We start from the raw sequence: 23,600 nt of genomic DNA, 5'->3' as shown, positions 1-23,600 counted from the left end.
ATCAAAAAGAAAAGAATAAATTGCGACATCATGTTCCATTAAAATTTTTTTTTAATTTCCAACATCATTTACTTAATAAGAACACTGAAAAGAAACTTCAGTCTCCCAGGCTTAATTAATATACTGCAAGTGCTTAGAGCATCCAATTTATATTGCTAAATTATCAGTGAGTCATACAAAAAACCTACTACAGGATATTTTTAATGTTATTCTTCCAAGAGATCATACACACATGCCTAGATGCTAAGAGAAGAAAAAACTAACAATAATAACCACCAGGACCAACTATTTTTCCTTCCCAGGTCTCTGAAGTCTTAAAACAGAAATGACTGTTACCACTTTCGTATTCAAATGTATTCAAACACACAACACAAGCAGCTGTGGGGTACTAAACCAAAAATAAGGTTATAGACAATTTTCATTTTTGAAATATTATAATTCACCTTTGCATTTTTATTCAAGTACTCAGGCATTATTTCACCCAGGACCTACAGATATAGCATGAAAGCCTCGACTACACACAAGCAATTATTGAAAGCTCAACATAATATTGCTTCCTTTATTTGAACAAGAATTTTTCTTGGAAACCGAAATAAAAGTGTTATTACACAGTTGGAAAGTTCTGAAACAAAATGCTCTTGAGGTTACCTGTGACATAAAAGGCCATACAAATGTACAAAACGTTTTAAGTTTCAGTATAGAAACTACTTCCTAAAAACCCATTTACCAACAATAGTTATATAGAATTAACTTCAATGAAATCTCATAATTAAAATTTACACTATTATTTAATGATCTTGTGCAATACCAGACAAGTGTGTTAAATGTAGCAATCATAAAAAACATTGAGGCAAAAGTAGCAATGTCTAAAGCTAAAGAAAGCATCATTTTTCTACTTTTAAAAGCAGTCTTATTAAAATGGGTTGGTTTTAAAATACTAGTGAAAAACACCTATAAAGCTAGAAATAAAGGAAATAAAAGCCTATGATAGATAAATGCCACTAAGCAGCAAATCAACTGCCCATCTAACCTAACAGATGCTTCAAAAGTTAACCTTTAATGAAGCTACGATACGAGAAAAAAACCACTCACATAATAGCTTCATGAAGAAACGTTTCTCATTGCCTAGAAAACGTAAATACCAAAGCTTTCCCAAAGCTAACTTTTAACTTTCCAAAAAATAAATTTCTTTCATCATAAAACATTTGACTATTAATGGATACTATTACTGACCAGCAAAAAAGCTATTTTATAAAACTGACTACTGATGAAGTCATATAATTTTGCAATTACAGGGAAAATACTATTCTCTCATCACACTTAGCACTATTATCAATAAATTAAACCAAGCTGTCATTTCCTCATCAGCAGAGCCTATTGACAAAGTGTGGACTGTTTGGGCATATCCAAAATCTTCCAGGTACTATTTATATGAGATACTCTTCAAAAAGAGCTGCTTGCACTCCAGCACCAGAGAGTAAAATACATGGATTTTATGGCCCCAACATTTTTTGAGGACAAAGGTGTTAACATATTTTTTGACTTGTCTTAACTATAAAAGACTAGAAAGGCAATATCTAATCGCTAACAGAGGGTAATCATTAGTCTCACTCTTTGAGACTTCAATTTTCAAATCCCCCTTAAATACCCCAACACCCTAGCTTCCTAGTCATATTTTAAGGTTATTCTAACTTTTTACAAACCCGCTACTACATACTTCTATTAAAATGCAAGAGGCAGGGGCTTCCCTGGTGACGCAGGGGTTGAGAATCTGCCTGCTAATGCAGGGGACACGGGTTCGAGCCCTGGTCTGGGAAGATCCCACATGCCGCGGAGCAACTAGGCCCGTGAGCCACAATTACTGAGCCTGCGCGTCTGGAGCTTGGGCTCCGCAGCAAGAGAGGCCGCGATAGTGAGAGGCCCGCACACCGCGATGAAGAGTGGCCCCCACTTGCCACAACTAGAGAAAGCCCTCGCACAGAAACAAAGACCCAACACAGCCATAAATAAATAAATAAATAAATAATAATTCCTTACTATAAAAAATTAAAAAATAAATAAAATGCAAGAGGCAGAAGTAATACTTAAGGGTAGTGTTATCAACAGAAATTAAGACAACACTTCCCATTATAACCTGATGTATCAAATATCCATAAGGAGAATCGCTTGAGTAAGTGCACGGTAACTATGTGCCCACCCCAACAGCAATACACAAATAAGGCCCTCACTTCTCCTACAAATTCTTCTGATATATTTTAAATTAGAACTGAAACGTGTGATATTTTTATAATACAAATTTTAATGATGCTTTATTACTTTACCAAAAATTATTGTGCTTTAATAGACAACTTATATGTAAAAATCTCAAAAGACTGCAGTGCAATATAAAATGATAAAAGCTATGATGAACACTCAATTTTAATTAATTCAATAAATCCTCATAGCAACCCATGATGAAGGTCGACTGTTATCCTATTTTAGAGATCATAAAACTGAGTCATAGACCTGTTCAATAACTTACTCAGGGTCATACATGTAGCAAATGGTTGAGCTGACCTATAAACTTCTGCCAAAATAGAGTTCACAGAATTTTCTTCTTCACAGGGCACCTTCATTCTTCAAGAATTCCAAGACTAACAAAAGGCAAGATTTTTAATGTATTCTTACCATGTTTATAAGAGGCTGTGCCTTTTGATTAAAAGAATTCTGCACTGTAAAGCAATTATACTCCAATAAAGATGTTAAAAAAAAAAAAAAAAACAACCAACCAAAAAAAACCAATGTCTACTAGTTAGACACATTTTGCTTCTCTTGTTCAAGTTCATTTCCCAGGAAGCTGAAACCTCTCTCACATTTCACTGCCTTTAAATTGAATAATAAAATGTTAATTTGTATTTTATGGAAAAAAGAAAGAATTCTGCATATGCATTCTTGAAAGCTGGTCAGTGAAATATGCCTAAATTTACCAAAAAAGAAAGTAAAGTACAACTGATGCCAAAGCCGCATATCAAAGCAGCATTCCACCAACAAAAAGGTTCTCAAGGTGTGGTTCCTGGAGTGAAGAGAGTCCCCAAGACGCATCCAAGACGTGCACAAACTCAAAACTACTTCATTAGAACACAGTTCTAACACTGGTCTAATTGGGCTTTTCACTGAGACACTCGCAGGGATGGTGCAAGAGCAATGATGGGCAAAAATCCTGGTGTTTCAGCACAAACCAAGGCACTGGCATTCAATTTTTACCAGTAATCACTGTACTCTGGACATTACAATACAACTACAGTTAAATGATTTCAATTATGGCTGTTCCAGCCAGAGCATCCAGAAAAGACTGAAGATTAGATTGTAAGAAAATAAAACAGGACTTCCCTGCTGGTGCAGTGGTTAAGAATCTGCCTGCCAATGCGGGGGACACGGGTTCGAGTCCTGGTCTTGGAAGATCCCACATGCCACAGAACAACTAAGCCCATGTGCCACAACTACTGAGCCTGCGCTCAAGAGCCCGCGAGCCGCAACTACTGAGCCCGTGAGCTGCAACTACTGAGTCCGTGTGCTGCAACTACTGAAGCCCATGCGCCTAGAGCCCGTGCTCCACAACAAGAGAAGCCACCACAATGAGAAGCCCGTGCACCCCAACGAAGAGTAGCCCCTGCTTGCCGCAACTAGAGAAAGCCCGCGCGCAGCAACGAAGACCCAACACAGCCAAAAAATAAATAAATTTTTTAAACAAATAAATCAATAATTTTTAAAAAGAAAACAGAAGCCATGTTTCAAAGAGCTGGATTTTATTTTTTTTTCTTTTTGGCCGAGCCACGGCATGCAGGATCTTAGTTTTCCGACCAGGGATCAAACCCGGGCCCCCCTGCGGTACAAGCACACGGTCTTAACCACTAGACCACTAGGGAAGTCCTCAAAGAACTGTAGTACAGGTAGTTATCAGTTTCTAAGACATGGGTCTGAAACAGCTACCAGTTTGGTTCTCGAAGGATCTCTGACTCGTGTTCAGTTACTTCGTCGAGTAGGTCAGGACCCTGTCATGAGACAGGTGGAAGGAATAACCCTGTCCCAATATTTTCTCTGGCAGCAAGTGAGATGTGGAGATCAGGGGGAAATGAAGCACACCAAATGGGTGAGGTCAGTCAAAAACATGGCACAGACTTTCAGTATTCTGACCAGGCCTCAGAGATGTGGCATATCAGTACGTGAAAAAGGGGTCTTGAATTTATGTGGACGGGAAGGTAGACTATGGTGACTATATGGATAAAAATAATGTGTGAGATGACAAGCAACAACAACTACAGCTGATAACATTATATTTCCGAGTGACCAGACAAAAGAGAAGGCATAGAATGGACAATTCTTCTTTGGCCACTGTTTGGTATAGTCTCATTTCCAAATCATGATTGTCTTTATAGTTTATAAGGACAAGAATTAAAACACTCTTTTATATTAAAAAAATAATAATAATAATTTCAACTATGAATACCTGGATGAAGCAGTAAAAATGATTAATTTTATTAAATCTCTAACTTTAGGTACGTGTCTTTATTATTCTATGCAACAAAACAGATATATACATTAAGCATTTCTGCTGCATTCTGAATACGGTGGTTATTTCAAAAAAAACCATTCTTATGATTGGGTTGAAAGCTGAATAAGACACATTTTCTTGGAGCAAGATGTTTACTTGAGACAGCATTTGACAGACAAACCGATTAGTGACTTGTGTACCTGGCAGTAATTTCTGATGAGTGGTTGATATTAAGAAATGTGATTTGTTTTTAACTTTGTATAACAAAATACATTAACATTTGTATGATTTGTGTAACTCAATGGGTCAGTATTTTTCAGCTTGGTACATGACGTTACAAACTCATGCATAGGTAAAAGATCCACTCAAAGGTAAACCAATGGATTCTAATGCAAAAGAGTACTTTTAAGAAAATACTGCTTGTCAAGTTTCACTGCAGTATCAAACAACAATATTCACAATTATCTGAAAAGGTTAAAATATATATACCTCTCACCATTTACTTATCCATGTGAAACCAGATTCTCTTTGTATTTTTTAACCAAAAGAGCATTTTGCAATAGGTGGAATGCAAAAGCAAATATGGGAAGCCAGCCATTTTCTTATAAAGCCAAACACTGAAAAACAGTAAAATACCATTCTTCCCACTACACGAAGTTGAGCATTAAAGAAATTTCAAAAAAAATGTAAAAATAAGGCCACTCTTCCCACTATAACACATTTTCTTTTAAATTTCTCTTTTAATTTCTTACATGGTAAACACTGATATAACCTAAACATAAAGCTCTTTGGGGTCTTCAATAATTTTTAATAGCTTTAAAAAAGGATTTGAAACCAAAAAGTTTGATAACCACTGTTTTTTTTTTTAATAGAAATCTTTTATTTATTTATTTATTTATTTTATATTTATTTTTGGTTGCGTTCAGTCTTCGCTTCTGTGCGAGGGCTTTCTCTAGTTGCGGCAAGTGGGGGCCACTCTTCATCGCGGTGCGCGGGCCTTTCACTATCGCGGCCTCTCTTGTTGCGGAGCACAGGCTCCAGACGCGCAGGCTCAGCAGTTGTGGCTCACGGGCCTAGTTGCTCCGCGGCATGTGGGATCTTCCCAGACCAGGGCTCGAACCCGCGTCCCTTGCGTTAGCAGGCAGATGCTCAACCACTGCGCCACCAGGGAAGCCCAGGTAACCACTGTTTTTAAATTCCAGTCAATATTTACTCATGAAAATGTAAAGTGGCAGAAATTTTGCACTAATGTAAATTAACTAAACCAGTATACCCCAATGTGCAGAACCTGACATTATTTTATGTATAATATTGATTTTTTTCCTTTAATACTTAGGATATCAATCTGTGACTTTTGAAGATATTTTAGGGTTTTTTAGGTAATCTAATTTAAACAAATATTGACTCTATGTAATTATCAACTGGAACAACATTCTGCAGTCAATGACAAAATGTGCTCACCTCACACACTGATCAGTCTAAGTCCTAACAGCCACCATCATTCTTCTTGAATTCATGAAGTCCTCTCGTGTGTGTCTCTAAAGGAACTTCTAAGGATTATCTAAGGATCACAATGTGCCACGTAGGTTCCATGTCTTAATAAAAAAATGCTAAAAATCCTGATATAAAAATGCTGAAATAAAGCTTTTAAATCTAAAAGAAATATAATTCTAGAGAAACGTATAAGTTCTGGCAAGTAACAATATTCAACCTTTTTATCATTAAATATTCCTAGAATTTTTCCAAAAATAAATTACTCTTAGCACTTGGAAATATAGCTTTTCCTTCACTAGAGAAGTTTACATACAAGAATAATAAGACTGTTAGATAGCTAGTCAAACTTTCATTGGAGAAAACAAACTGTCAGCATCTGGAAACACTAGGTAACAAACATATTTACAAGTAAAGAATGGAACAAAAATCAATTATGTGAAATATTTTGTAAAAATAGGTATAAAGAAAAATAAAATCACAAAAAAAGTAGGCCACTTTGCCAAGAAATTATCCACTCATTTAAAAAGTGTTAAGTTATGGAAAGGTGTGCATCAAGAAAGTAATCTTCTAATAAACTACAAAGGGAAACAAGAAATGTTCCTATTAATAGAGCTCAAATAATAGCATGCAAACTTTCCAACATAACCAACAGAGAAAGTGTGGAAGACTGAACATTTTTAATTCAAGTAATAAAAAACAACACTTTCCAAGACATTATATCACTCACTGCTATATTGGGGGGGGGGGGGATATTTTAAGTAACATAAGACAATCTTTAAAATATACTATGTATAGTGGGGTTTTCCCTTCAATTTGCATTCCAAAATATCTGCCCCCATGAGTATTGAGGAAACGTTCCTCAGGTTTATGATTGCTTAAGTGAAACTTTACATCACATTTCATTAGGGAACTGCTAATTAAGACAAAAGAGTTACCACAACACATCTATTAGAATGTCCAAAATCCTAAATGGTGACAACAGGAAATGCTGGTGAGGATGTGGAGAAACAGGAATGCTCACACACTGCTGGTGGGAATGCAGACTGGTATGCCCACTTTGGAAGACAATTTAACAGTTTCTTACAAAACTAAACATACTCTTACCATACGATCTCGTAATCACGCCCCTCGTTATTTACCCAAAGGCACTGAAAACTTATGTCCACACAAAAACCTACACACGGGTATTTTTAACAACTTTATTCATAACTGACAACCAAGATGTCCTTCATTTGGTGAAAAGATAAACAAACTGTGGTACATCCAGATAATGGATTATTCAATGTTAAAAAGAAATGAGCTATCAAGCCATGAAAAAACATAGAGGAGGGACCTTACTTAAATGCATATTACTAAAAAGCCAATATGAAAAGACTTCATATCGTATGATTCCAACTATATGACATTCTGAAAAAGGCAAAAACATGGAGACAGGAAAAGAATCAGTGGTTGCCAGGGATTATGGGGAGGGAGGAATAATAGGTGGAGCACAGAGAATTTTTAGGGCAGTGAAACTACTCTGTGTGAGACTGAATGGTGGGTACGTGTCATTTTCCATTTGTCAAAACCCAGAGAATGTGCAACACCGAATGTAAACTATGAACTTTTGGTGATGAGGATGTGTCAGACACAAGTGCACCCTGTATGCTGTGGGAATCTGATGTTGGTGGGAATCTGACGTGAGGGCATCTGTACGTATGTGGGGTGAATGGGGTGCGTGGGAAATGTCCCTTCTGCTCAATTTTGCTGTGAACCTAAAACTACTCTAATAAAATTTACTTTTTAAAAACTTTAAAAATGTTTCTTTTTGAATAAATTATATCTTAATTTATATCACAAGTTTTAGTCATGAAATAATAAACATTTCTTACTTGTTAAATATTGAATCAGAAATAGAAGGAACCACAAATACAAGTAGGGGGCTTTATTCTTAGCTTACTGTACTGATTAACCTAAACACATGCACCTCTTAAACTACATTCACTTAACAGTGTATTTTTAAAGCCTGGTTCAGGTAACTTTGTAAACAGATTGTTCTGAGGTCACTTTCAAATTCAACTGACCATGTAGCAAAATTAATTGCTACTTTTTAAAACACAGGATGGCTTTCTAATTGAAGATGAATTAAATATAACTACACATAATCTAGCATGCATCAAGACACAGAAGGGAATAAATATTTTAAACAAATCAATTTTTTAAACAAATTTATATTGAGCTTAGAATTTTATTTCTAATCTATATACCTGAGGGACATTTTCAAGTTTAGCCTTTTCAACTGCCATGGCAAACTCCCTCTGAAAAGCTGCTTTTAAAAACTGAAATTAGGGGCTTCCCTGGTGGCGCAGTGGTTGGGAATCTGCCTGCCAATGCAGGGGACACGGGTTCGAGCCCTGGTCTGGGAAGATCCCACATGCCGCGGAGCAACTGGGCCCGTGAGCCACAACTGCTGAGCCTGCGCGTCTGGAGCCTGTGCTCCGCGACAAGAGAGGCCGCGATAGTGAGAGGCCGGTGCACCGCGATGGAGAGTGGCCCCCGCTCGCCGCAACTAGAGAAAGCCCTCGCACAGAGATGAAGACCCAACACAGCCAAAAATAAATATAAAAATAAATTAATTAATTTAAAAAAAAAAAGAAATTAATTAGGAATATATATAATTATTCTTCAAATTTAGTTATTTTATCCCAAACTCTTAAAGAAATCAGCAATCTGAATACCAACTACAACACAGACATAATACTTTTAATTACATCTTACCAATGCACATATAATACTGGTGACTGGTTTGCATTTCTTTACCTATAACCTCTTACTCAGTACATTTCCATATCAAAATCAAAACAACTATTATGACTGGCCAGATCAAGGGATGAAAGATTAAATTAAAGAGTAAATATAAGCTGCACAAGACGCAATTCCAAATCGGTCCCACCAACAGAAGAAAGCAAACAAAGCACATGTGTTCCAATGTATGAAGAATTAAGTACGTATTTAAAAGAGGAGAGTATCTTTTTCTATTCGTGATACTAGACATAAAACAAGTTATCTTAGCAGTCTACCAGAAGCTTTGAAATCCTGACAAATTATATATTGTTTCTAAGTAGATAACTCAAAGCAACAGATTCAAAATATAGTAATATTTAAAATATTTAAATGATAACTAAATACAACTCAAAAAGTTATTTAAAATTTACAGTTATAAGATAAACTACTATACAAGCATTTCTATTGTTTAAAAGCAGGATTTAGAAAAAGCAATAATACGTCAAATTAAGACGTTATATATATCATGAGAATCGTGGCAAATTTATAACCAGAAAAGACAGGATTTGAAACGTGGTGCACAGTGTAGTGGAGGATATCATAAGACAAAGAGGCAAACTCACCCATTTACTTTAAATTACTTGAAATTTTAAACAGAAGTAAATGCATTTCATCAGCAGAGCACACTTACAAACCCAAGTTTTCTGCTCCCTGCCACTAGCAGTTTGTTAATAATTACACATGGATACCGATATTCACATTTATCTAGTTTGCTTTGGTAGAAAAATTCTGACATTTCAGGTGATACTACAGAGTTTCATGCCCTCAATATGAAGTACAGAAGATACGGGATACTGATTGGCCTAAAAAAAATTTTTTTTTACATAATCACTGTGTAGGATAACTCCTGTAGGGGGCTCTAAATATTACAACAAGAAATCACAAAGCAGAACTAACAAGTTTTTATGTCTTCCTAGAACCTTCTGTTGTTACTTCAAGCTATTTAATAACTGAACAAAATTCCTATTGTTTGCACTGCATGTAGTGGACATTTCAAAAAACATGTTCACTTTAGTTCACTTGTATTTGCCAATCTTGACTCTCCTCTTCTCCAACCCCTCTAAAAAGGTAAACATTACCTAAAAGATCTGACCATTCTGAACCAAGTTAAGATTAGAAGAACTTACCATTTCAAATGAAAAGACAGAGGTATACCTACAACACAGTGGAATAATAAACCAATCACATCAGTTTTTAAAATGCACCCAAAAGAGCCCCAGAACAGTGCAGAGACTACACACTCACTCTCCAGCATACAATTTTCTCTAAACTCTCAGAACTTTTTAGCTGCGTCTCTTAACCTACCCCACATAGGTCCTCAGTCCCTAAAATACTCTAAAATCCTCAAAGATGTGACCCTGGGCTTGATTCCCCTCTGTATCCTCTATGAAGCTCAGGACTGTTTTGAACACAGGAAAAACAGGGAACAAATTTTTCCTACTAAAGGGAACCTCCAGTCTTTGTGTAAGACTATCTTGAAGGGATAGTCAAGTGGAATCTGCATACTAAAAAGTTACGTGTGCTGAAAACCAAGCACAAAAAATGGTTATTTTACTGTTTAAAATGTACTCTTGGGCTTCCCTGGTGGCGCAGTGGTTAAGAATCCGCCTGCCAATGCAGGGGTCCCAGGTTTGAGCCCTGGTTCGGGAAGATCCCACGTGCCGCGGAGCAACGAAGCCTGTGCGCCACAACTACTGAGCCTGTGCTCTAGAGCCCGTGAGCCACAACTACTGAAGCCCGCGTGCCTAGAGCCCGTGCTCCGCAACAAGAGAAGCCACTGCAATGAGAAGCCCGTGCACCGCAACGAAGAGTAGCCCCCGCTTGCCGCAACTAGAGAAAGCCCACGCGCAGCAACGAAGACCCAACGCAGCCAAAAATAAATAAATAAATAAATTTAAAATTTACTCTTTACTGTGTGATTCCATTATGAACTCTACAAAAATACATCAATAGGTGCGTTTCAATGCCACCTATGTTTCAAAACTACTGATGCTGAACATCTGAAATGTTAGTATTAAATAAAAATACTGAGGTCTGGTGGCTCATAAAGAACCCTCAAAACTGTATGATTGAGCTGCACGCTGTCATTTGAAAAAGAAGACATCAAACAACTATTTAACTCTCCCAATTTATATCTCAGTAACTACAATATAACAAATACAAGATTCCTGACCTCAAAAAACTCAAGAGGGCTCAAATACTGGACAACTGTGAGAAAATAATTAGATGGCAATATAAGTACTAAAAAAGAATTATATTAAAAATGATATAGGGGGCTTCCCTGGTGGCGAAGTGGTTGAGAATCTGCCTGCCAATGCAGGGCACACGGGTTCGAGCCCTGGTCTGGGAAGATCCCACATACCGCGGAGCAGCTAAGCCCGTGTGCCACAACTACTGAGCTTGCGCGTCTGGAGCCTGTGCTCCGCAAAAAGAGAGACCGTGACAGTGAGAGGCCCGCGCACTGCGATGAAGAGTGGCCCCCGCTCTCAGCAACTAGAGAAAGCCCTTGTACAGAAACGAAGACCCAACACAGCCATAAATAAATAAATAAATAAATAAATTTATTAAAAAAAAAAAAAAGATATAGGATCACACCTGGGGTGAGTAGTCAGGGAAAGTTATGCATGTGCTGAGTATACACACTCCCGAGGAGGGAAAAAGGGATATGGGAATTTTTGTGGAATATGAGCCCCTCTGTAACTCTAATGGGAGGTAAGGCCGAAGAAGACACTAGAGTCATCTAATATGACACAGAAATAATTAAGTCCAACAAAGTGTCCTGTGATGAAGTGGTTAAAGAATATAAAGGACATGGTAACCATTTCAATCTGGATTCATTCAAAAGACTTCTAAACATGAATGATAAAACAGAGGGGGAAAACGCTACTTATAATCATAATACATGATTAGGGTGACCACATACACATCCTGGTTTGCCTGAGACAGCTTATTTTATGCCTGCTGTTAAAAAAAAAAAAAAGTAATTTTACATAGTACTCACATTCACTTGTCCAAGTTTGGATGAAAATTTTATGCTACCGGAAAACTACTAGAGCTAATCAATGAATCTGGTAAAGTAGCAGAATACAAAATTAATGCACAGAAATCTCTTGCATTCCTATACACTAATGATGAAAAATCTGAAAGAGAAATTAAGGAAACACTCCCATTTACCACTGCAACAAAAAGAATAAAATACCTAGGAATAAACCTACCTAAGGAGACAAAAGACCTGTATGCAGAAAACTATAAGACACTGATGAAATGAAAGAAATTAAAGATGACAAACAGATGGAGAAATATACCATGTTCTTGGATTGGAAGAATCAACACTGTGAAAATGACTATAGTACCCAAAGCAACCTACGGATTCAATGCAATCCCTATCAAACTACCAATGGCATTTTTCACAGAACTAGAACAAAAAATTTCACAATTTGTATGGAAACACAAAAGACCCCGAATAGCCAAAGCAATCTTGTGAAAGAAAAACGGAGCTGGAGGAATGAGGCTCCCAGACTTCAGACTATACTACAAGGCTACAGTAATCAAGACAGTATGGTACTGGCACAAAAACAGAAATATAGATCAATGGAACAGGATAGAAAGACCAGAGAGAAACCCACGCACATATGGTCACCTTATCTTTGATAAAGGAGGCAAGGATATACAATGGAGAAAAGGCAGCCTCTTCAGTAAGTGGTGCTGGGAAAACTGGACAGCTACATGTAAAAGAATGAAATTAGAACACTCCCTAACACCATACACAAAAATAAACTCAAAATGCATCAAAGACCTAAATGTTAAGGCCAGACACTATAAAACTCTTAGAGGAAAACATAGGCAGAACACTCTATGACATAAATCACAGCAAGATCTTTTTTGACCCACCTCCTAGAGAAATGGAAATAAAAACAAAAATAAACAAACGGGACCTAATGAAACTTAAAAGCTTTGCACAGCAAAGGAAACCATAAACAACACAAAAAGACAATCTTCAGAATGGGAGAAAATATTTGCAAACGAAGCAACTGCAAAGGATTCAATCTCCAAATTTTACAAGGACATGGAAGCAACCTAAGTGTCCACTGACAGATGAAGGGATAAAGAAGATGTGGCACATATATACAATGGAATATTACTCAGCCATAAAAAGAAACAAAATTGAGTTATTTGTAGTGAGGTGGATGGACCTAGAGTCTGTCATACAGAGTGAAGGAAGTCAGAAAGAGAAAAACAAATACTGTATGCTAACGCATACATATGGAATCTGAAAAAGAAAAAAGAAAATGGTTCTGAAGAACCTACAGGCAGGACAGGAATAAAGATGCAGACTAGAGAATGGACCTGAGGACACGGGGAGGGGGAAGGGTAAGCCGGGACGAAGTGAGAGAGTGGCATGGATATATATGCACTACCAAATGTGAAAAATAGCTAGTGGGAAACAGCCGCATAGCACAGGGAGATCAGCTCAGTGCTCTGTGACCACCTAGAGGGATGGGATAGGGAGGGTGGGAGGGAGATCCAAGAGTGAGGAGATATGGGGATATATGTATTTGTATAGCTGATTCACTTTGTTATAAAGCAGGAACTAACACACCATTGCAAAGCAATTATACTCCAATAAAGATGTTAAAAAAGAAAAGAAAATTTTAAAGTTTTCCTTACAAATAATTAGATATTAAAATTATTAAATAATCCTTTTGAGAAGTGATCAAAGATTTCAACAGCTGGTTAAAACTGATATTATATCTTCAACACAAATGCCCCAAATCATCAAAATCCTAAGGATCACTTCCTAGAGTATATGTTAGCACTATAAACATGTATCTTTGTTTTCATTTGACGATAAAAGTCTAAGTTCCAATTATGTACCCTCCTTAAATATTCAGAAAAGTTCTTCACTCATTGTAGGAAACCAAATTATTTTAGTAAATAAATAAATGAAAACATATTAATAACAAAAAATTGGGCACAACTAGAGCATTCTATGAGAGGCCACTGCAATATAACTGTTATTATCCATTCTGATTTTTACCATCACGTCCAAACCATCAGAAGCGGGCTGCCATTATACCAGCAATAGGTAATAACCTTCCCACACCTAAATCTGACTCCGAACACTACAGCAAATAATTCTTCAGTTATTTCCATAGGATGATGAAGAGGCTATAAAAACCCCTTGTGAAGTATGTCCTTTGCTCAAATGTGTCAGATATGTAGCCTTCCAAAATAACGCAATCTTCTACTTCAATACAACCAAATTACTTGTTAGAGCTAAATAATTTACTGAAAAAGAGAAGTGATGGCCATGTGAAAACCACAAAATGGCAGCTTCTCTCAAAAACTCACAAACTACTTCAGAAAACGTATCTGTACCTCCTCGTTAGTAAGTGACGACTGGGACCAGCTGGCTCTGGCAGCACCTATTCATGAAAGTTCATGACTGGCTAGAGTTTCTGTTCTGAGTTTTGTACAGGGAACATGGGGGGAGGGGTTAGGTTATAATTAAATCAAGGAATGATGATAAGAGAAACAATACCCACTCAAGAAACAAGAAGGGACTGGCATAAAGTTAAACAACAGGCCAATTGTTGCAGTCCTGGCCAAAAGGAGGTAATGCTTTCTGTCTCAACTGACTGAAACAAAAAGACTTGAGCACTCCAAGATATCGGGGGGGGGGGGGGGGGGGGGGGGCAGTGACCCTTATCAGCTCTTCCTATAACTTCTGCTCTGATTTATAACCATGACTACTAATGAACCTTCTGAATACTAATTTGGATTCTTCAGAACCAAGAACCAAGGTTCTAGGATATGAGGCACTCTGCTCAATAAACCTTCTAAAAAACACTGAAAAAGAACATATAAGTTAATATAATTACATTTTAAGTCACAAACTCTTTATGAGTTTGGTTAACATGAGCCACTTTTTTTTTTTTTTTTTGAGCCACTTTTTATAGATTCCCCCCCAACTCTCAGACTGGCCTGAGATCAGAAGTCGGCAAACTTTTTGGGGAAAGGGCCAGACAGTATTCCAGGCTCTGCTGGCCATACAGTCTTGACACAGCCTCAGAGTTATGTCACCACTAGTCAATGCTGCCATTTTGGGGCAAAGCAGCCATAAACAAAACATAAATACAGCTGTGTTCCAAAAAAACTGTTCAGAAAAAAACAGGCAGCGTTCAGATTTGGCCTGGCTTACCCTCATCTGTAGACCTCCAGTCCAGATGAAATATTTTAAAAACTAAAAATTAATGTATCATTTGAGATAATAGTCCCTTCCATATATAGGATGAAAGCCCAACTAAAAGTTGCCACACCAAAATCCCACAGAGCACGATTCACAGAGAATGCTGTGCCATTTATACCGTTAACTGTGTGAATTGTGTCTGCCATGTCCAATGACCCTGAGCTCTCCCTTAAAACTCCCCAGGTCCCAGAAAAAATTCAACTGCTACTACTATTCTCATCTCAACATATGTCTCACTGCAACACATGGCCAGCGGTTTTCGATCTTTGCCAATGAAAATAAGCAAGCTGAAGAGCTTTTTAAAATGCAGATCCCATGGCTCCAACCCAGACCCACTGGATTAGATCTCAGGCATTTTTCTTTTCTACGTTCCACAGATGTGCTGCAAAGATTGAAAACTACAGTATTTAGTCGAAACTGTCAATGGACAACCCATCAGAATCTATTGGGATCACAAATGAATCAATTAAGTAGGACAGAGACCTGAGAACCCACATTTTTTGAAAGCTCCCTGAGTGCTTATGATGCACAACTTGAAACACTACCATGGAAGAGGTGTTACCCTCTTAGCCAGGCTACATCTGCTGTGGTCTCTCTGTTCAATAATCCCAGGAGCTACAAAGGAATACCTCTAAGGAACATGGGTCATATTTCTGCCTTGGTATATAATACACATTCGCGTCTTTATGCACGTGTTCATTTCTCGAGGGCCAGTCTCACCTACTTAAACAGGAATAAAAGCTATTCCATATCAATTCATGTATATATCTTAAAACAGATATGAAGGGCTATTCTCTTCTTCACTAAAAACCAAACATTAATATTTATCATGCCAGATAAAGAAACTTCTTAAGTTTTAAAACAAAGTAGCATCCAATCTGAGCACTGCCCCAATTTTCCTAATCAAAGTATTTTTATAACTACATGATGCAACTACTAAAGCTAGAATGACATTTAGATATTTTATGACATACTCATTTTTCCAAGAAAGCAAAGTTTACTCCAGGAAACTGCATTTTAAAAATATTCTAACTAAAATCTCCCCTTTACTCCAAACCAAACTGTATCCACAAATAAAGACTAGTACACAGCAGTACTTAACTGTTTAAACTACTGAATCTACAGTAAGTGAAACAACCTAATATTAAAAAGTCACAGGACAATCATAAACAGTCTCACAAATTCTTACTGTAAAAGAATAACCTCTGTGATGTGTTCAAAAGCTGTAAAATTGCAATAAGTAGAAAATTTCAACCTAATAAATACTATCTAGAAAATGGTTCAAATACACTATGGTAAAGATAAACCTAAACGTAATTAAGGCACAGAATAAAAATATATACATTGTTATGGGAGTCAAAAATGTGTTATGCTACAGGAGTGAAAACTAACATGTTTAATCTATAATTACCAGAGCTATTACCAAAGAGCAGGACTTCCTCTTAGGAGGAATAAGGTATGAAATTAAAATGACAGCTTCTAATTGATGAAGAGCTGGCATATCCTTGAAACTCTTAAAAATATATTCACATGTATGTCATAATATTATGATAAATTTGAAAGCTAACCAAAAAAAAAAAAAAAAAAAAAAACCAAAAACCATGACCAGACATGACGCATCTTTTCTTTTGGGAAGGGCGGGGGCCGCGCTATGCAGCATGTGGGATCTTAGTTCCCCGACCAGGGTTCAAACCTGTGCCCCTTGCATTGGGAGTGAGGAGTCTTAACCCCTGGACCAACAGGGAAGTCCCAGATGCGTCTTTTGTTACATTAAAAAATATATATATTATTCAAGACAAAATAAATATTTATTTTATACTTCAAAGCCCATACTATTAGTTGTGCTGGAATATTCCTAACAGGAATATTAGAAAGAAACGTGAGGTGGCATCTTAAAACGAACCAAGTAAACCTACATGACTTTTATTACCCAGGCAAGCTGAACACTTACCATTTGATTCCTCCCTTTATAATGAACAGTGAAAAAAGAGAAGCACATAAGAGGGCCTAATTTCAAAGCTTTTAAAAACAAAAACAAACATTAAAATTGTTTAACAATTTTTCCCAAAGACAGTTTTCAAAGTAAATGAAGAATAAGTAATGCAACAATGGCCTCAATGTTTCTTCTATTAACACAAACCAGTCAAGACTAGTACAGAGCTTTTGTTAATATTTCTTTAGTGATTGATTAGTTTATATTAACGAGTATTATGGAGTTAGGAACCAAATAAAACTGATACCAAAATGATGAAAAACTTGTGTCTATTCATAATTTCTAATCTCAAAAAATCTAAAAATAGAACAAAGGCTATATTTTCCCCTAGATACTTAATTCCATTACTACATACTATGATTCCTTTCCAGAAAATTAAGAACATAGTGACTTTGTGGCCTAACATGAGTATTAATTTAAAAAAAAAGTCACCAACACTCCAGCCCAGGATTCAGCAAACTTTTTCTATAAAGGGCCAAAGAGTATTTTAGGTTTTGTGGGTCAAAAATACTCTGTTTAGTAGTCTTTTTTTTCTTGTCCATCAACCTTTTAAAAATGTAAACACCATTCTCGGCTCTGTGGTGGGGTGGTATGAAAATGGGTGGAGGTTCCAGGCTACAGTTTGCAGACCTCTGCTCCAGCCAAATTAATCTTATGATGCTTCAAATATGCAACACATACTTTAAGTAACTACTTAAAAATATCTTAATATTAAAATATTTGATCATCCAAGTTTTCTAAGAGCATAAACTTGTGAAACAATAAATGATCTATTTTTGAAATGCCAATAAATCTGTCATATTTTTAAATATCTAATTTGTTTATTCTCAAAGTTCCTTGGCTATCTATAAAATTTTACCCACCACTAAAATGATTTTGAAACATTCGAATGTTCTTAAGAATTTGCAGTATTTCAATTTTAAACTGTAGTAACGTTTCTAAATAGTTTTTCAATAGAAAAGTAAAGTCGAAACTATCTGTTGTCCTTCATTAATTATACCTATATTAAATACCACTGAACATATTAAAAAAACACTGGTATAAGTTTTTTAAAAACTGTGAAATTTCAAAGAATGAAGAATTTGCAATCAAGCTTATGATGTAGCCAACTTAAGTTTAACAGAATATATTTTATTTAATCATTTCCTTCTGGTCCCTAAATGATTTACATCATTACACATAGCTACACATTTGCTAAAAGAATATAAAGTTTATGCCAGAAAAATATTAAGAAAGCTAATTCCACCAACTTTACTATAAGCAGGCACTTTAAAAAAAGATATGTTGAGGTACATAAAAGAACTGGGAAGAATTTCCTAATCCTCAATGGAATGAAATAAAATTTCTCTAAGAAATATATCACATGTGGTTTACATCTTGACTGTATTTTAAAATAAAAACACTAGTTACTAGTTTTGAAAATATATGCGCCTGAAAATTTTTTTTAATTCCACATTCTTTTATAACATCATAAAATATCCTCACATTGATAAATCCAACAGATTTATGCTCAAATGTAACTATGAAAAAGAAGACCACAGTTTAAATATGTCACTATGCAAGCAAGTGCTATGTATCCAAGAGGAAAAGAGAATTGCAATAATGCTAGAAATTATTCAAAAAGAAAATTCACAATGCTTAAAAAATGTACTCAACTAATTTTATAATGGGATTTTAAAAATCTATTAATTTAAACTTTTAGTGTGACTTATAAATAATAAAAAAATTTCTAACTTAATTTAAATGCCATATAATTTTCATTCAAAGGATATTTACTTGATGGAAGGTGAGATAACAAGTTCTTGTTGCTATTCTACTTAGGATTTATTTTGCTGTCTGTATTCATTTTAATTTAAAATTTTTTTTAATTTTCCAGGGACAAAAGAACAGGGACAGAGACAGTCAGAAAAAAGACACCAATGATTGGAATTAATACATTTAGCCTCAGAAACTTACTTACTAAAGAATCATGGCTTTTGAACAGCTAGAGGAAAAAAATACTGGTAAGTATTTTTTAGAATGAGTTGTTAAGCTGGCATTCATCTAAGGTGAACAATGAGACTCTGTTAATTATTATTAAGACCCTGTGGGTTATAACCTACTTGAAGTATCCTTTTTTGCCCTACCATTTTGCCTCTCCAAAACAAAACCCTGAGTCAGATAACGTCTTTGGAACTAACTCCAGTTTACAAGAAATTCGGGCATAAACAAACTTGTTGAACATCACTGCAGGGATACAGTCAACAAAATCCAGGACGTGAGATACTCTATACGAGGAGCTGTTTCTTTAAAAAAAAATAAGGAAAAAACGAAAAAGAGGGAGAGAAAACCTACAGACTAAAATGACTGGATTTATCAACCGATCTGAAGAAACCAATTACTTTAAAAAAAAAAAAAAAAGTAAGACTTGGGCAAACTGGGGCTTTTACTAGTTAATATTAAATAACTGGCAATTTTTCAGATATGATAAAGACATTTTTTGAGAGTCCTTATCTTTTAGAGATACATACTGAAATACGAATGAAATCATATGAAGTCGGGGTTTCATATAAAAAAATTAGGGAAAGTGGGTATACTTAAAGATGAAAAAGATCTGCCAAGTACTGATAACTGTTATGGCTGAGTGATGAGCACACACTACTTCTACTTTTCAATATGTCTACCAAACTAAAGAATTTTTAATATCAATTAATGGTGAAAATCAGTCAAGTGGAGATGATGAATTTATCAAGATTCCTAATTTAGTAGGAATTAAAAGATAAAGTAAAATGGAGAAAAATTTAATATTCATTTCATAAAGCATGATTATCTTCAGAAACTAATTTTAATTTACTACCTGTAAGAGGTTAAGAACTTCGTTAGTTTAACATAAACATGACAAATTCAGAAATATTAGAAAATATATTACTATATAAAGCAGAATCTAAAGAATTCTAAATATATATCATCCACCTGACAATGTAAAATCATTTTAGTTAACCAGTATTTTACTTACATTTTCCATATAGTTTGGCTTAAAGCCCTCCTGCTGTCGCCTCAGCTCCTCCTGTTCTCTGTGTCGGATCATTTCCTCTTCACGACGACGGTGCTCTTCTTCATGCCTGAGAGATTTTTAAATAAAAACTCAGGGTGGTTGACATATAAGCCATAATACGGTATTTTATTTCAGGTAAAACAAAATCATTTATGTATATCATTTATTTATACATTATGCCAAATCTGTGATAACGAGTGGCTTACCAGATTTACCTTCCTTTTATTTTGCTCTAAACCATTAATAAATCAAACAAACCAATAAAATAATTTATCTAGGGTAAATCAAAAAAGTAAAGTAACAGCATATAACTAGGATAGTTATATGCTTACAGTCAAAAAATCCAGAAACCAAAAGCTCAAATCAGTACTCTATTACTGTACAAAGAGAAAGCCTGGGATTCACCACTGGCACAGCAGAGTTAGTTCTTAAAGACACTCAGAACCTATTCCAATACAAGCCACTGCAAAAGACCACATTGCCTAGACAAAAATCCTACTATGTGCAAAAGTAAGCCTTAACAAACGTTCTCTCCCCCATTTCATTAATGCACTGAGGAAAGTATGCACCTGGAGCAGGTGTCTGCATACCACCTGTTTTCGCAAATTAAGTTTTACGAGACAATCATTCCCTGTCTGTGGCTACCTTTGGGCTAGAGCAGTGCTGAACAGTTGAGACACAGACCATATGACATGAAAAGCCTAAAATATTTACCATGTAGCCCTTTCCCAGAAAAAGTATGCCAACCTCTGCCCCAGAGATATCAAGCTTGGAACAACAACTACAAAACAAACAAACAAAAAAGATATGTATGTGCAGGATTACTATTAAATCATAATTAGTTACAATATGATTAAGAGGGAAAACCTACAAAATAATATTAAAGTAATAGTCTGACATTATATTGACATTTAAATCAATGCAAACTCAAATATACATGCTCTCCACTCAAAAACAAAAAAGTAATTTAAATAGTGAAGACTATATAATGTTGATGCCCCCTCAGTAGGTCTCATTTTCCAGGCTACTCTTATAAGCACCCTTCTACACCAAGTATAGATACTTCATTGTTGTTGTTTTGTACACCAAACTCAAGAACCTGAACTAAAAGAAATGGCGGTTTCACCCACAGCCAGCAAGAAAACAGGCTGTTAGGACTTCATATCAGACCATGTGCAAGTAACAAGACAATGTTCCTAAGGTATTTCAAGCAAAATCTAGACTATTTTGAGATATCTAAGTCCCCAGTATACAACTCTATTCAAGGAAACAGAATATTCCAATAAACCGGTTAATCCATTTCTAGTACATTAACACACTCGTAAACTTTATGTTTAAGAAAATACTTTCATGTTCATACACTGCTGAAAATGTACATAGTGACAGCAAAATCTCCCTTATTCAAAAACTCTAAAGCCACATGTGTTTTTCCAACTTTAAAAAGGGTTTATATACTATTATGATATCCCCAGTAGGACCTATTATGATATCCCAGCAGTACCCAATAATCAACACCATTAATACTTCTGTAGTAAGACGAACATTCACATTCTACGAATATAACAAAGGTTTGGCATGACCACAACGTAAAACAGGTCAGGTTTTGCATCAAACAGGCTCAAGTCAGATCCTGCCACTAAATGATACTCAAAGCTTTTTGGTCTTCAAGATTGCAACAATGACTTTGTTGAGGACCAACGTGTAGCAAACAATTTTATGTGTGCAAATCCATTTCCAATAAACTAAACAGAAATATCTATACATGTGTGCAAGGATCTATACACACAGATACAAGACTGTACATTAATTAAAGGCAAAAGGTTGAAGACATTCAATTACGAATGAGGGACAAGGAACACAATACAACCATTACAAACAGGCAGATTTGCATTCACTGACATGAAACAATGTCTAAGGTACAGTGTCAGAAAAAAGGCAAGCAAAACAATAGTATTCCTATTGCTGCATCTAAAAACCATTTGTAAGAGCAGAGAAGAGAGTATGAGAGTTTCTATCACACCGGGGATAATCTGGGGAGACAAGAGCATTGCCCTTTTTCTTTTGTACACATATGTATCATGTGAGTTTTTTAAAACATGTATTGCCATAACATTTTTAATTTAAAAGATATTTTAAACAAAATTTATAATGTACTTCTCCCCACTGTTAGAGCAATTTTTTTCTGATAAAATGTGAGACTACATTTATATCTGGAGAAAAAATATGGTAAAAAGGTATAAAATCACTTTAAACATTTGCTATTTTTTTCCTTCCATTCCATTGTCTATAAATTCCAGAGTTTCTACTTTATTTTGTGATTACACCACACTGACAATTCCATAATATAAATTTACAGAAAACATATAGGCACATTCCCTACTGTACGTATGTTTGCTTTTAATTTTTTTCCTTCCACAAGATGCTTTAACAATTATCTTTATATTTATATTTAATGTCTTTTGGATCAAGGATAATTTCCTAGGTTATATTCACAAATGGAACTAATAAGTAAAGAAGCATGACGAATTTTAACACCCTTCATGTTATACTTAATTGGAAACTGACAAAACCTCAATTTTACAATTTATTTTAACTGGAAGCCCACTGACTGTCTCCTATTTGAATAGGACTTTGAAGCCTGCGAGGCTCCAGGCACTAAGCTATGATGCGACCAACATAAAACTGCCCTGCTCTTCGTTCCAGGCCAGCACTACGGCCTCCACACCCACCAAAGGCCTCAGTCCATCTGGATGATCTTTATACTTTGTCAAACGACGTAAGGGAAAGAATGGATGGACGGGTAGGTGAGTGAGTAGGAGGGAGTAAGGGAAGGAAAGAAGAGAACAAATGAACAAGTACTAAGTGGGCCAGTTACAGCCGGAACCAGCCCATCTAAGCCCTGTCCGCCTTCACTGCCACAGCCTCTTAAGAAGTGACCCAAGAAAACCTAACTTATTTGTAGCATTGAAATGAAAACCAGAAAATTTTGTATACTCCAAATTATTTAATTTCTTTCAAATATATTTTCTTAAGCAGTTTTTTCAGTCTTCCAACTAAGGTAAACAAAAAGGCCGTGTCCAGACTCTCTGGCTGTCTCACGTGGTAGCCGCCTGAGTCAGACCAACCTCTGCAGACTAACTGCTACACTTTTATTTGCTTTGTGCTGCAAGGGCAGGATATATTTCACAATTATTAGTAAAGTAACTTCCTAGACACTATTTTTTTCCTTTCCTTCACACATGCTGCAAAATTACTCAATTTTAACACATTATTTACATTTCTTAAATCAAGAAACAATTCTTACAATTAATTTCAAAACAAACTCCACAGGCACAGGTAAAGATTAACAGATTTATCACTGGCTGTATCTGCTAGAATACAGCCAGCCATAAAAGTTACCCACCAAATTATCACCTAATTGTTGAGATATCTTTATTGTTAGTACACACTTATCTGAATTCCAAATTGAATCTGA

General features: G+C 35.8%; 1 protein-coding gene and 1 long non-coding RNA gene across 10 annotated transcripts in view; one reads left to right on the top strand and one right to left on the bottom strand.

The window, feature by feature from the left end:
- Window positions 1–23,600, bottom strand: part of PSPC1 (paraspeckle component 1) — a 96,029-nt gene that overhangs the window by 41,425 nt on the left and 31,004 nt on the right. For all 9 annotated transcript variants that reach the window (XM_082435123.1, XM_082435122.1, XM_082435125.1 and 6 more), the window contains exon 6: window positions 20,087–20,192. In XM_082435123.1, coding sequence (XP_082291249.1) covers window positions 20,087–20,192 — 106 coding nt within the window. The remainder of the gene's footprint in view (window positions 1–20,086; window positions 20,193–23,600) is intronic.
- On the top strand, window positions 2–11,894 carry LOC309647645. Its single transcript, XR_014256218.1, has 3 exons — window positions 2–1,736; window positions 2,072–5,372; window positions 5,705–11,894. It is a non-coding gene; the product is annotated as an uncharacterized lncRNA (long non-coding RNA).

Source organism: Balaenoptera physalus (genome assembly GCF_965194825.1).
Source record: "Balaenoptera physalus genome assembly, chromosome: 18".
NCBI classification, from domain to species: Eukaryota; Metazoa; Chordata; class Mammalia; order Artiodactyla; family Balaenopteridae; genus Balaenoptera; species Balaenoptera physalus.
This window is presented reverse-complemented; position numbering and strand designations above follow the sequence as displayed.